The sequence below is a fragment of the Arvicanthis niloticus genome, chromosome X (genome assembly GCF_011762505.2).
Source record: "Arvicanthis niloticus isolate mArvNil1 chromosome X, mArvNil1.pat.X, whole genome shotgun sequence".
Classification (NCBI taxonomy): domain Eukaryota; kingdom Metazoa; phylum Chordata; class Mammalia; order Rodentia; family Muridae; genus Arvicanthis; species Arvicanthis niloticus.
The window spans coordinates 129,511,765-129,525,787 of record NC_047679.1 but is presented as its reverse complement, the minus strand read 5'-3'; the positions used below and the strand labels follow the sequence as shown (position 1 = coordinate 129,525,787).

Sequence of the window (14,023 nt, the reverse complement as noted above, 5' to 3'; positions counted from 1 at the left end):
TTCTGCTTGTATTCTTGGGTTTGGGCACATACGGACTGTCACAAGAGCAAAATGGCAGTTTCCTTCCTGGAATACCTACCCTGACACCTTCACAAGCCCATCTGACCCCCAGTAAACTACACAATGTATCTACCCGTTTTCTGAAGCACACTGGATTAGTAATGATCTCCCTTGAGAGCAGCTGAGTACAGGTAATATGCCCCAATGCCAATGTAAGAAAGGATCAGAATTAAGAATTTAAAAGTATTCAAAGGAATCAAAGGAAAAGCAAAATTCCAAATAGGTCACAAACCCCAGATTTTTAATAAAAATACTCTCATTTTTGCTCTGCCAGTTTAAGATTAAATCTAACAGGAATACTTTTTAAAAGCTACAAATACATTCTCCCAGCAATAAACAATTCCATTCTTCAAAAGAAAACAGGAAGATATAGGAATGCTTTGGCTTCCATAACACAACTAGCCAAACACAAGTAGTTGGAAAAATCCTGTTGTACACAACAATGCAGAGTACTAACCTAAACACCATAGACACCACCTAAAATACCTAAATAGGACACTGAAGGTTCCATACCATTTTATTTAGATTTAATTTTTAGAAACTTTTTAAAAAGCAAAGTAGGAGAGGACTATCTATGGCATTGTTGAAAATGGTCATTAGTAAACAGCTGCAGATAGTGCCATCTCTAAAGGTGTGGCTTCCTCAAGCAAGCAGAGGGGTTGGTGGCAAAGACCTGATTTTCTCTCTCATATCCTTAAAACAGGACAGGACAGCTAACCACTGAGGTCACAAGTGGCAGCTAAAAGTGTACCAGAAGTTTCTACTCTGTTTGGGACCTCTGTTCTACTTACTCCCTTAACAAAAAGTTTTTCAATAAGGCTTTTATTTTTCCTCCCAGCTGGACATAATGCTTCAAGAAGTGGCTTATACTAATCTGACATCTCTTCCACCACTTTTACTTTCTTCTTCTTTTTCTTTTTCGTGGTCTCACTGTCCTAAAGAAAGAGAAAGTAAAAGTGAGCTCAATGTACCCACTGATAAAACATGTAAGACTACTGTACCCAAAAAGAAATCTGGCAAATTGCACAAGTCAAGTCAATGGACATTTGGGGCTACACAAATTTTGCCTGTGACCTTCTCAGTGAAGCCTTAGAAATCTACTTATACATCTTTCCCACCGAGCAGCAACATAATTCAACCATGATCCACTGTTCTAAAAATGCTGGGTGCCCCACTCTCTGTCCAAGAGGGTAAACCCAGAACACAGGGCAGCACCAAAAGAGGCAATGGTAGGAACAATTGCACAATTCCTGTCAAAGACTCACTCAGCCAGCACAAAGGTGCCCATGGTTCACACATACCCCATCTCCAGCCTCTCCCCCACTTTCTAACACAGTTTTGGGCTTTTTATCCTTATTCTTCTTCTTCTTTTCCTTCTTCAACTGAGGAACTGTTGTAGGGGTCTCATCACTTTCACTCTCACTATCCCGCTTCCTCTGAATAAAAAAAAAAAAATTCACATGAAGTTATAGGAAGTTACCAAGAAAGATTCCAAGTATAACCAATGACTGAATAAAAGTAAGTACATGTAGTTAGTAAGTAAGTAAGTAAGTAAGGCATGGGGCATGATGAGTATGCCAAAGCAGCTTTGGGTATAGGAGGCCTGAAAAAGTGTCTCAGTGAACCAGCTACAAAGCCTACAAGTGCTCCCTAAGGTGCTCTTAAGTTCTACCCACATAGCTCATTACTAGTCACTCAAGATTCTAATTGCAGACATACCAGTTGGGGCTCTAATGACAGTGGCCCTCAGTCTTGGAAATCTAAGTTACTACCATATGCTTCACTCTTATCCTTTAAACAGTGAATTAGCATGGACTGGAAATATTTGTTGGTGTCTGGCAATTCTATTCTTGCTGAATTTTTTAAGGCCTGTTTTCAGCACACTTACACTACCTATCATTTTACCCAAGGTAGAGTCAAAATATGTTTGACACACATTCCACACAAGGTTATTTCCACAGTGGAGGTAGGAACCAAGGTAATTGATTCTGTTTTTTTTTTTTTTTTTTTTTTTAGGGTGATGTCTGATTGTCTCCAAGTGGGACCAAGTCAGCCAGTAAATCATTTCTAAGAATGTGATTTTTTTTAAGATTTATTTATTTATGTATATGAGAACACCATTGCTCTCTTCAGACACACCAGAAGAGGGCATTGGATCCCATTACAGATGGTTGTGAGCCACCATGTGGTTGCTGGGAATTGAACTCAGGACCTCTGGAAGCTGGAAGAGCAATCGGTGCACTTAACCACTGAGCCATCTCTCCAACCCAGTAATTAAGACCATACTCCCTCTACCACAGATATAATACAAATGCCACTGAACACAACAAACATCCTCAAGCATGAGACAATATTTGTGTGTAGATCATAGCATGGATGATGAGCCTGCCTTACTTGCTAGAACATGTGGCTAGACTACCTTAAACACTGGTATATCTCTTGAAGCACACTTCTTTTTTCTTTCCTTTGTTTTTGAGACAGGGTTTCTCTGGCTGTCCTAGAACTCACTCTCTAGACCAGGCTGCCCTTACCTCTGCCTTGGGAGTGCTGAGATTAAAGGCATATGCCACCACCCCACCCAGTTTGAAGCACCTTTCAATAGATCATGCCACTCACTTTTATGACATTTACTGCTTCAGCAGCTAACTGAGGAGCTTGTACTGCTTCAGCTTTCTTGCCAGAATCACTGAAAGACAAAGAGGTAATATGAAGTTAAATTCATAGAAGCATTTTCCATGGTGGTCCTATTATATCCTCTCTTGTCCCTAGTTATTCAATGATACTGGGCAACCCTAAAGCCTCCATTAAAACACTGGTGCTAGACAGAAGAACCAACAGTTGTTTCTGCAGATAATCATGATTATCTCCACAGTTCATGCCCTGACTACTAGTAGTTACTAACTGACCCAGGTCTCAAAGAGCCAGGCAAGGGAAAGACTGAGCTGTAGCATTAGGGCCTGTGGATTTAGCAGTTGACACAAAATAAAACCTTCCATCTCCCCTTGGCTGTGCAGTTTCCTGTCCCCACATGTACTTGATAGCCAAATGGTAATTGTACTACATTACCCCAGTCCCCTAAAACCCCATCCTTAGCACCTGGGCCCAGATCCAGAACTTTTGAGTTGGTCTGCTTCAGCCCCATCTATGAACTACTGCTTCAGCATGTGAAAGAGCTGGTCCTACAGATCCAAAGCTGCAAGATGTCCATGACCAAAGACAACAGGATACCCGAGAAGAGTCCCAGTAAGGATCCAATATTTATAGTATAGCAGAAACCAGAGGCCTCAAACCAATCCATGACTCATTTCAAGTAAAGATGTGTGGACAAAAGGGTATACTATGTCACACACTAACACACTACAGCTTCCAAACCTTTTCGTTTTGGGAGTGGCAGTTGCCTTGGGCAGAGGGTGTATATGAAGGGATAGGGTGATAAGTAGGATTCAGGTGCATGATGTGAAATTCCAAAGAACCAATACAGTTAAAAAAATAAAGTCAATGGAATAAATAAACTCCATCCTTACCTATAGTCAATGTAATCCTGTTTCCATGTGGCAGGGGTATTGTCTGTGGGTTTACCATGCTTGTCCAGAAGGCCCTGTTTGATCATCATCTTTTTTTGACTTGCCTGGAAGCATTTCAAATGTCAATACAGGAAATAGCCATTATGATTATAGACTATGGCTTAGACCCAGTCTGCATAAACTGTCACAAGGTTTCTTATATATTCTCAGCAGGGCTTCATGCCTCTTACAAAACTGTCCTGAATCTTTCCCTCTCCTCTTATTCTCATCAACCTCTAATCTATTCTTCACAATGGCTTAAGTGAGAAAATCTTGCCCAGATCCACGATCTTTCACTGTGGATAGATACTCCAAGAACCAAGAAACCACTCCACATCTTTGACAGTCATAGTTCACAATCCCAGTGTGACTAAATAATGCCCAAAGGTGTCCCTTAAGTAGAGTGAGAATATCTAAAGTTCAAGACAGGGCATACCTCTGCTCACCGGCAATAATCTGGAGCTTCAAATAATAAACGGCTATGGCAAACAAAGAGCTACATTTGTTGGTACTTATTAACAAAAATATAACCCAGCAAGGGCTACACCTAGTATCACTGACCTTTGGACCTAAACCCCACTTTCGAGGATAAGTGTCTCTTTCCATGATCACCCTCTTTATCTTGGCTACTATACCATGGTCACAGGTAGAAATCACTGCTGTAGTCATCAATGCAACCGCTGCAGGGATTAGAAAGGAAAAAAAAGAATATTTTGATAATAGACTAGTTTTACTGTTTTATGCCTTTTCAGAACTCTTTAAATCCTGAGCTCTATTACCTTAGCTGAGCTTTTTTTTGCTCTGGATATATGTATGGAGAAATGTCTCCACCACAGCAACAAGCATTTGAAATAATTACAAGTTAAACTTACCAAACTAAAACACTTAACAAAAGCGATTGAAGAAATACCTAACAAGACAAAACAGGTGCAGGAATGACACATACACCACCCTCAGGTCTATAGAACATTTCAAGTTTTAAGAATCTCTGTTATGCTATATATCAGAATGGACCTTTCACAGGTATCTGCTCACAGTACTGATATAGGGATCCTGGTGACATAACTTTCTGGTGAAAATTAGGGTTATTAAATCAATAGCCTGGACTTATTGAAAAGGCCACAGAGCACTGTAAATTGTAAGGAATAGTCAATCCAATAGTAGCTCATACCTTTAATCTCAGCACTCTGGAGGCAGAGGCAGGCAGAATTCTCAGAGTTCAAGGTCAGCCTGCTCTACAGAGTGAGTTGCAATACAGCCAGCACTACACAGAGACACCTTGTCTTGAAATACCAAAAACCAAATGTCGCTGATACTAACTACAAGTTACCGGTCAGCAACTCAGGAATGAACTAAAGGCTTTCCTTTAATCATCAGACAACCATTACTACTCTTACTTACTCTTGGAGTTTCACTAGACAGCCAAGAGCATATAAATGTATACTTCCTCTTTAATCTGTATTCAACTAGCCTCTCCATAAATTATTCATACAAATCCCAGGAGACACCATGATTATATAAAATCAAGGGACCCTGGCATGTGACTGGCCCACAATAAGCCTACCTTTGATGATGCACAGCCTCAGTTCCAGAAATAATGAGGGCTACTCCCTTCCTTACCCATGCAGATAGCTTCCCCCTTAGTGGTAATGACCACAATCTCCTGGTTGACCTCAATGCCATCCTCATATCGAAGAACACCCGGAAGCATGATCTTGGCCCCATAGCAGATTGCATTCACCTATGGAGATAACACCACACATGAGGGCCAGTTGCTATTCATTATCCCTTTTTCACTTCCATACCATAATAGAGGACGACTATAAGGAGGAGGCAGCCTTATAATGGCAAGTAGGACTAATAACACTGATAGTCCACTGACTACAATGAAGTACAAAGGGACATAGAACAGTAACAAAAGCCTATCATGTGCTAGCTAGTATTGCTCTAAAATTTTCACATATGCTACAAAATACTAAAGAAAACTTTAAAGGTGACTCAGCAAGTCTGGTGGCCCATCCATATTCAATCACAAAACACACATAAAGATGGAAGGAGGAAATGGGCTCCACAAAATTATGCTGAGCCCCGAACATACATTGCAGCATGCATATGCTCACACACATACATCACAACACATACATAATAAAATGCTTCCCATCCTCCTTCACTGATCTATACAAATAGGTTTATTAAACTCTACTTTTATCATGTGGCCATGAGCACTGTCATCTGGAACAATAAATCAAAACCTGGGGGCTAGAGAAATAGTTCAGTGTAGTACTCTGCAAGTACTACTTGGGTTTCTGAGCACCTATTTGTAGGCTCTCATCCATATGTAACTCCAGCCCAAGGGGGTACAATACTGGCTGTTTTCTGACCTTTCTAGACAGTAGGTACACATGTGGTATAGATCCTACATGCAAAGAAAATACTCACACATAAATAAAACAAACCCCATTTTGCGGGCCAGAGAAATGACTCAGCAGGCAAAGGTACTTGGCCTAATGCCTGACTATCTGAGTTTGATGGCTGAAACACATGGTGGAGAATCAACCCCCACAAGTTATCCTTGACCAACTTTCATATGCAAGTGTGCACACATATATACAAATAAAAATGTAATTTTTACAAAACCCAAAAGCTGCCTCAAGAGTTTTTTATGAGTGTTCCAGAGAACTGCTCTTGAATCTTCTTCAGGAAAATATAGTGCACTTATTAGAGATGAAGCAATAAATAGACACTCAAAGTATCTTGCTAATTATACCAGGCCAGCTAAATCACATTCACGCTTAACAAGATCTCTTACTGACCATGTTCTAACTTCTCTTTAAAGTCACCCAGAAATCAACAGTCTGACCATACAATAAAGCTACATCACAGCCGGGCAGTGGTGGCGCACGCCTTTAATCCCAGCACTTGGGAGGCAGAGGCAGGCGGATTTCTGAGTTCAAGGCCAGCCTGGTCTACAGAGTGAGTCTCAGGACAGCCAGGGCTACACAGAGAAACCCTGTCTCCAAAAAACCAAAAAACCAAAAAAAAAAAAGCTACATCACGTTTACATGATTAGGTGCTTAAGCTTTCTTAGTTCCTGTTAGTGTCACACCTTAGCATACCTCTTCAAATTTTCTGAAAACTAAAAAGTTTTCAGAAGACTTACTACACATATTTTGATTTAAATATATACATAAATATCTAACCACAAACTGCTACACATACAGAAATTTACCTATCAAATATCCTATGCCTGCATAATATTTACTTATATTTTTAGGACTATTTCTGATTATAAAGTAATATAGTAAATATAGGATATGAGCTAATGATGAATTCAGTGAAGTCTGGATTAGTGTCTATTTCAATTTTTTATAGTAACTTAAATAAATCAAGATTATTTTAGGCACAGCCAGAAGCAACAAAGGAGGGCAAATTCTAGATTATCACTGGTAGTTTAATACTTAAACAAAGTTGCTTGTTTAAACAGAGTTTACCTTATTTCAAAATACATGTAGACCTAGCACTATAATATTTCTTTAAAGTGATATACCTGGTTTAACCTAATTTAACAAATCTAGCAGTAAATTTTTCCACTATTAATGGCACAAAGAGAACATACACAATTAATGGGGGAGGAGAATAACCACAAGGAAAATAAAAATATGATAAATATGATTTCACAATACTAGTATCTCATCTTTGGAGACACATTCTCTGAAAACATTGACTTTTACCCCATAACTTACTGCACTATCTTTCATAACCAGACGTTTATGAGATGTCAACAGCTTTTCCAAAGGATAAACAACGCGCCGTAAATAACTCTCATCCTTATGGTTATCATACAGCCACTGAGCATCAAGTACATCATGCATTGTCACCATGTGGTCCTGAAAAGCAGTAAGATATTAAATTCTGGGTCTTCATACTATATATCCATCAGACTCCCAAACTTTTTAAAACTGAATATATACACTGTTTTCTAGTCTGGCTCATCATAAGCCTTTAGAATCTCCTTTAAAGTATTTGTACATGTTGACAAAAAAAAAAAAAAAAAAAAAAAAAAAAAAAAAAGGCAGGCACACCATTTTTTTATACTGCTTGGGATGGAACCCAGGTATTTACAAATGGTTCCCAAGTGCTCTAACACAGCAATAACAAACACTCTCAAGCTCTAAGCAAGATTGGTGTAAGTAGAATAGGAAATGTATGAACAGAATAATACTCTCTACCCAATAATTTCTTTGCCACTTTCAGTGTCCCAAAGTTTAATTAACAGAACATGAAAGCTGTCCTGAACACTAAATGAAATCTTTCCTAAGATATAAAGCAGACAGAGTCCTATGTATGGTTTCTAAAGTCCTGAGTCCAGATGTAGTGGTACACGCCTTTAATCCCAGCACTCAGGAGGCAGAGACAGGCAGATTTCTAAGTTCAAGGCCAGCCTGGTCTACAGAGTGAGTTCCAGGAAAACCAGGGCTACACAGAGAAACCCTGTCTCGAAAAACAAAAAAAAAAACCAAAAATACCCACAAAAAAAACCCCAAACCTCTAGCCCCACAATTGCATACCTTCTCATTCATGACTCCAGAACGAACCCTCCGAAGTTCCTGCATCTGACCACCAACTCCTAGTAACAAGCCAAGGTGCACGCATAGTGTCCGAATGTAGGTGCCAGCTTCACAGCTCACCCAAAAGATTCCTGGGGGGTGGGGGGGTGGGAGAGAAAATACATGATTTCTTTCCCAAACCTGGGCATGGCAGTGCCTGACTTTAATCTCAGTAAGCAGAGACAGGTGGACTTCTGTGAGTTCAAGGACAGCTTGGATTGCAAACATAGCAATTTCATAACCAAAGCTACATAATGGAGAGACCCTATCTAAAGCAAACTAACAGAAAGATTAGAGTTAACAGACATAGGGAATAGAGTATGACTACACAGTGCACTCTACACAAAGTTTCTACTCCTAACAACAGAAACCTTGAATCCCCACCTGCTTGTGGGTCTAAAGCAATTCAGCTAATGACTCACCTAATCTTCTTTCAGGATCATATTCTATCATTTTGCTCTCATAGATAGTCCTTACTCGAAGCTGCCTCTTTACTGCAGCAATAAGTGGGGGTCTCTGAAACAGTGCACCTGTCAGAGTTTCTAGGGCCTAAAACAAAGCACAAACAAAAAAAATTATGTGGGCTCATTTTTAAATAAGACAAAGGGGCATATTTAAGGAGTTTAAGAACATAATTCAAATACAAAATTTTCTTTCATAAAATTTTAAGAGCTAAAATGCCCTTTAGTTCAATTTCTTCTTTTTCAACTACTAAGGGAAGCCTCGGCACTAATCAGAACTTCCTTCACAGAAAAAGCATGGCTAGAAGGCATCCCTAACACCAGATGTTCTCCACCCAGGAATATAGGACAGCCCATTCAAAGAGCACAAAAGACACTAGCCAGGAAAACTGGTATCCTCCCTACAAGTTATAGACTTACCCTAGAAAGCTGAGTACCCCCTTCAATAGCATTGTGCAGCCGGACAATTCCAACATACTCTTTGCCTGAAAAAATGACAAAAGAGTAGTCAGGTGTGGCCACTGAGTTTTGTGTTTTACAAATGTTCTATCACTGCCATTTTACATGGCAGAAGCAGTAGGGAATCCAATGTCTGTTTCAGTAAAAATCTACACTGACAGACTTAATGTTGTACATAGAGAAAATAGACACCTTTTCTTGGGTCAGGAATAGCACATGCCATGCCTATAACCTAAACCCAGAAGTTTAAAGGCTAAGATGGGGTGATTGAGAGTTCCAAAGCATCATGAGCTACACAGCAAAACCTTGTCTCAAAAAGGATGGAAAAAGCTCTGTCTCCCTGTCTCGGTCTGTCTGTCTGTCTCTCTCTCTCCACACACACACAAACACACACACACACACACACACACACTCACTTTAATGTTCAATGTGATGGTAGAAACAGATGGAATAACTACTGTAGTCTAACAGGAAAATACCTTGTACTTTAAGCAGAATTTTCTTAGATGAAAATGAGGGAATGACACTTGATATAGAAACATGACCTGAGTTAAGAAGCAGTAAGCATGCTAGGCTATGGTAGCACATTGCCTTTAATCCCAGCACTTGGGAAGCAAAGGCAAGTGGATCTTTGAGGCCAGCATAGTTGAGAGTTCCAGGACAGCCAGGGCAACACAGAGAAACCCTGTCTCCAAACCAACAACACAACAAAGAGCAGCACCAGCAAGCATACAACTGATATGCCCCAGCATTAGGAACAAGACAGTTGGTTCAATATCCACATGCTTTATGTCTGGAACTGAAAGCCCAGATTTTGGCAGAGAACAGAAATATATAGAAACCAATTCACACTCCTGCTTTAAGATTTTATGTTCTAAAGAACAGTTTCTAAGAGCCAAACTGTAGTGAAACAAGTACAGACAGCCCCTACTCTCTCTCTTCTACATACCTGCACTCTGTTGTGATTTCACCAAACGAGTGGCTCGTTCAATGCACACAATTAAACAACCAGTCACTTTGGGATCCAGTGTGCCACTGTGGCCAGTCTTCTCTACCCGAAGTATTCGTCGGATCCAGGCTACCACCTCATGGGAAGAGGGGTTAGAGGGCTTGTCAAGATTAATGAAACCTGTCCTAGAATAGAAAAAAAAAGTAATCACCGGTTCTTGTCTTAAAAAAAAAACCAACAGCATGAAGACTTAAAAAGAAAAGCAAATCACATATATAGGATATATATTCAGGGCAAAGCTGTTCTAAGCAGCCACTGCTTCCTTGAATTACTAATGTGAGAGCATCAGTTTCAAAAGAATTTAAGTTTGCACAGAGCTTTTTATGCCTACCTGATATAGTCCCCAATCTCCCTCTTCAGAGGATTTGAACCACAAGGAATAGGTGTATAGTGTGTTGTCCTTACATTTAGCTTATCAAAATTCTAAAAAGCAACAACATAAGCTTAATAACACATCAAAAGTAAAACAAGAGTCAGTAAATATCACCACCAACCACTGTAGCCCTTCAAGACCACTAATGTATTTTGTTCCCATTATTAATAATGACACACTACTAAGCTTTCCTACATACTGGGAATAATTCCAATACTAGTGAGAAAAATACAAATTTGAGTACTTATAGTCACTGTTCTAAACAGAAACTTGGTGAGGGTACTATAAAACACAGAACAGCGTTTTGACTTTCTCAGATCACCCAAATTAAAGATGGCTGGCAACTTTCTTTAACATGGCCAGCTTGGATCTTCTATTCCAGATACCTCTACCTCTGTAATTCATTTGTCCATCCCCTTTTAGACTCCTGCCTAAGGCTTGGCCACCAGTTAGTAAGAATTTACCAACTGGGCTGGAGCGATGACTCAGTGGTTCAGAGCACTGACTGCTCTTTCAGAGGTCCTGAGTTCAATTCCCAGAAACCACATCGTGGCTCACAACCATCTGTAATGGGATCCTATGTCCTCTTCTGGTGTGTCTGAAGACAGCTACAGTGTTTTCATATACATAAAATAAAAAGTTTGAAAAAAATTCGACAACTGATGCCCATATTTCATTATCAGTTTAGTTTTAATATACCTACTACAAATAACAATACTTGTTTGTCTCTCCCATCTCTGTTAAGACTTCTCATAGCAAAGATCTTATCTACCTTGTGTACTAGCTATTTTTCTGGGGCCAACATAAGAAACACAGATGTCATCCAAATGACATTGAATTATAATGAAGCAGAAAATCAACTTGGCTGAATGATATAAACAAACCTATTTTACCAACACATACATATGGCTTACTAAAATTCTTGGTCAGGTCAGTGAGATGGCTCAGTGGGAAAGGGTCCCTACTGCCAAGCCAAGTTCAACCCCAGGAACTCACTGTAACTCATTGCACTTGAGAACGAACTTTGCAAGTTATCTTTTGACTTCCACAGGAATGTCATATGGAACATGCATCCCCCCCCCATTCCACCTACCCACTGTAGTAGATGGAATAAACATTTATATTTAAAAATCTTCTTTATTAGATGTCTCAACTTTATAGTTGGTATCCACTTTGTGGAAATTATAATAAATTTTAGTTCAATGTATTACTCAGTACCACTATTTAAACCTCTAAATAATAACCTATTTCTATAACATGCAACCAGGAACTACTAAGCATGCTTCATAAAATACCTGCTATAACTCCCAGCACATCATCCTAAGAGAAAATATCATGAGCAACTAATAGATTCAGTAAGGTTAAAAGACTGGCCCAGGGCTGGAGAAATAGCTCAGCAGTTAAGAGCACTGACTGCTCTTCCAGAGGTCTTGGGTTCAAGTCCCAGCAACCACATGGTAGCTCACAACTATCTGTAATGGGATCCAATGCCCTCTTCAGGTGTGTCTGAAGACAGTTACAATGTACTCACATAAAATAAATAATTGTTTTATTTTTTTTTTTTAAAGATTGGCCCAAGGTCACATACAATCTTGATTCAAAGGTGTCTGTCTTCAAAATCCATGTTCTTAGGCACTAAAGTCTACAGGAGTTGATTTCAGAAGTGCAATTGTCTAAAAACTAACAGCAATTAACATTTTGGTGACATACTATATTCCATGCTATATCATTTGAAGTTTTCTAAATGATAAATATGCTGTCAGTAAGCATTCCTTTTTTTCAGACAGGGTCTCTCTATGTAAACTAGGACAGCCTAGTCCACTGGGATAAAAGGCATGCAACATAGCACCCCAGCCCAACAGTAAGCATCCTTTATTATTAGCTTTTTAATTAGAGAGAATATGGAATTCAAGCATTCATCTGATACACAGAGAACATACCTTAAGTAACAAGGGCCACTGCGAAGTGTCTAATTGAGCCACTTTGGATTCTGGTTTGATAAGAAATTCTTCAGCATGTTGTATTTCCTTCAATAGAGCAGAAACATATTTTCTCAGCTTAATTTTGGAAGTGTATGCTTTTTAAACAGACAAGAGGAAAAGGAGGGGTGTGATTTCTGAAACACAAGTCACTGAACTTTAGGAACATCAAGTTGAATTAAAATATTTTAACAAAACCGAGGGTCTGCTGATGGTATAAGAGAAATTCAGGGCCAATATTTCACCATTTGGTATGCCACATGTTAGAAAATTTCTCTGAGAGTTGTGTGATTTCAGTTTTTTGCCAATTCTACATAATGACCACTAAGTAGTAGCATATTGATTGAGAATATTTTAAAACATTTTCCCCCTTTAATGCACTGTTTATTAAATTACCTAAATCAGTCAAAGCAAAGTAAAACATTCCTACTCACGGCTACATCTTCTTGTAATGGCTTCCGGTCTTTTTTCTTCTTATGCTTCTTTGGGAAAGTAATTACTACAAGGAACAAACTCAAGATTTCAAGATTTTGAAAACTAAAACCAACTAAAACTAAAAACCAAAGATTAAAATTAACTCTAAAATCAGGACAAAGAAAACATTTTAAAGTCTGACATTACTGGAGAGAACTTACGTTTGTGAGGCCAAACACTAGGCTGGCTTGGCTGGTAAATGACTCTAGCACGTGTTGGCTTCCCTTCGGGTTCTCCACGTGGCTGTGGCAAGGCCAAATATTACTTAGGGAAGCACTTGTCCACAGGCTGGAAAGTTTCACAAACGACCACTACACCATCCATAAGGGCTTGTGATCTCTTAAAAATTTTCTTGAAAGTCTGAGTTACACTTGCTCTTAACTCCTCTGATCCTTTCTTTCCTAACCCTTGCTCTGCACCTTTGCTACCCTCATTTCCATAATGTTCTGTCCAGTGCCGGCAGAAAAGCTACCGCGACTCCTTATCACGTCACAGTCGTCTCCAAGGATGCCTTTGGAAGGGGACCTAGTAAGAGTCTTTAGAGCGAGGCCGGGACCTAATGAAGCCTAGTCACTGGTTTCGAATGCATGCATTTACCGGTAGTCAGAGCCGAGTGGTGAAGGGGACAAACTGCGAGCGGGAACACGCGGAACCGCAAGTCACGATGCAACTTCACTATAACTAACTCCCGGTTACGTAGGAGGCCCCACAGGTCTCATGGCACAGCCACCCGTACCCCTTACCTTCGGCATCCGCCATCTTGAGCTGCACCGCGTGCGTCTCGCTCAAGCCGCCAAAAGCTGAGAACCGCAGACTCCTAAGGTCTGAGACCCGCCAGGGCGCGCCACTAGGACCCGCCCACCGTTGCACCTCCCCTGGTTTGCTGACACAAGAAAAGGGAAGTAGAGGGGAGGGTGGCGGGGAAGGCGGGGAAGGCGGGGAAGGCGGGGGGGGGGGGCGGGAGTCTCCAGGAACGCGCGGACTGTCTGCTCAATCCCATTGGCTGACTCTGCCACGGAGGTGTGACCGCACATGCGC

The 14,023-nt window shown here is 40.2% G+C and overlaps 1 protein-coding gene and 1 non-coding gene across 3 annotated transcripts; both read right to left on the bottom strand.

Annotated features, from left to right (window-relative positions):
* Positions 1-280: 280 nt before the first annotated feature.
* Positions 281-13,920, bottom strand: Dkc1 (dyskerin pseudouridine synthase 1). Of its 2 annotated transcripts, XM_034486091.2 has the most exons (16): positions 13,729-13,920; positions 13,147-13,228; positions 12,946-13,010; positions 12,473-12,559; positions 10,491-10,582; positions 10,100-10,284; positions 9,112-9,176; positions 8,653-8,779; positions 8,192-8,322; positions 7,367-7,510; positions 5,244-5,364; positions 4,185-4,303; positions 3,585-3,688; positions 2,677-2,746; positions 1,362-1,496; positions 281-995 (listed from the first exon to the last, which is right to left on the bottom strand). In XM_034486091.2, the coding sequence occupies exons 1-16, from the start codon at positions 13,735-13,737 to the stop codon at positions 930-932; spliced, it is 1,602 nt and encodes a 533-aa protein (XP_034341982.1). In that variant the 5' UTR covers positions 13,738-13,920; the 3' UTR covers positions 281-929. The 2 variants fall into 2 exon arrangements, with proteins under 2 accessions (XP_034341982.1, XP_034341983.1); XM_034486092.2 differs by lacking the exon at positions 13,147-13,228 and having other exon boundaries at positions 13,729-13,919.
* Positions 7,810-7,931, bottom strand: LOC117695595 (small nucleolar RNA SNORA36 family). Its single transcript, XR_004604648.1, has one exon. It is a non-coding gene; the product is annotated as a small nucleolar RNA SNORA36 family (small nucleolar RNA).
* Positions 13,921-14,023: the final 103 nt, after the last annotated feature.

Excerpts from the sequence above, each read along its gene's own strand:
- Dkc1 (XM_034486091.2), bottom strand. Across the intron at positions 10,583-12,472 it reads AGTGGCCCTTGTTACTTAAG|AATTTTGATAAGCTAAATGT; the intron begins GTATGTTCTCTG and ends GTTGCTTTTTAG. Across the intron at positions 1,497-2,676 it reads AAGCAGTAAATGTCATAAAA|AGGAAGCGGGATAGTGAGAG; the intron begins GTGAGTGGCATG and ends TTTTTTATTCAG.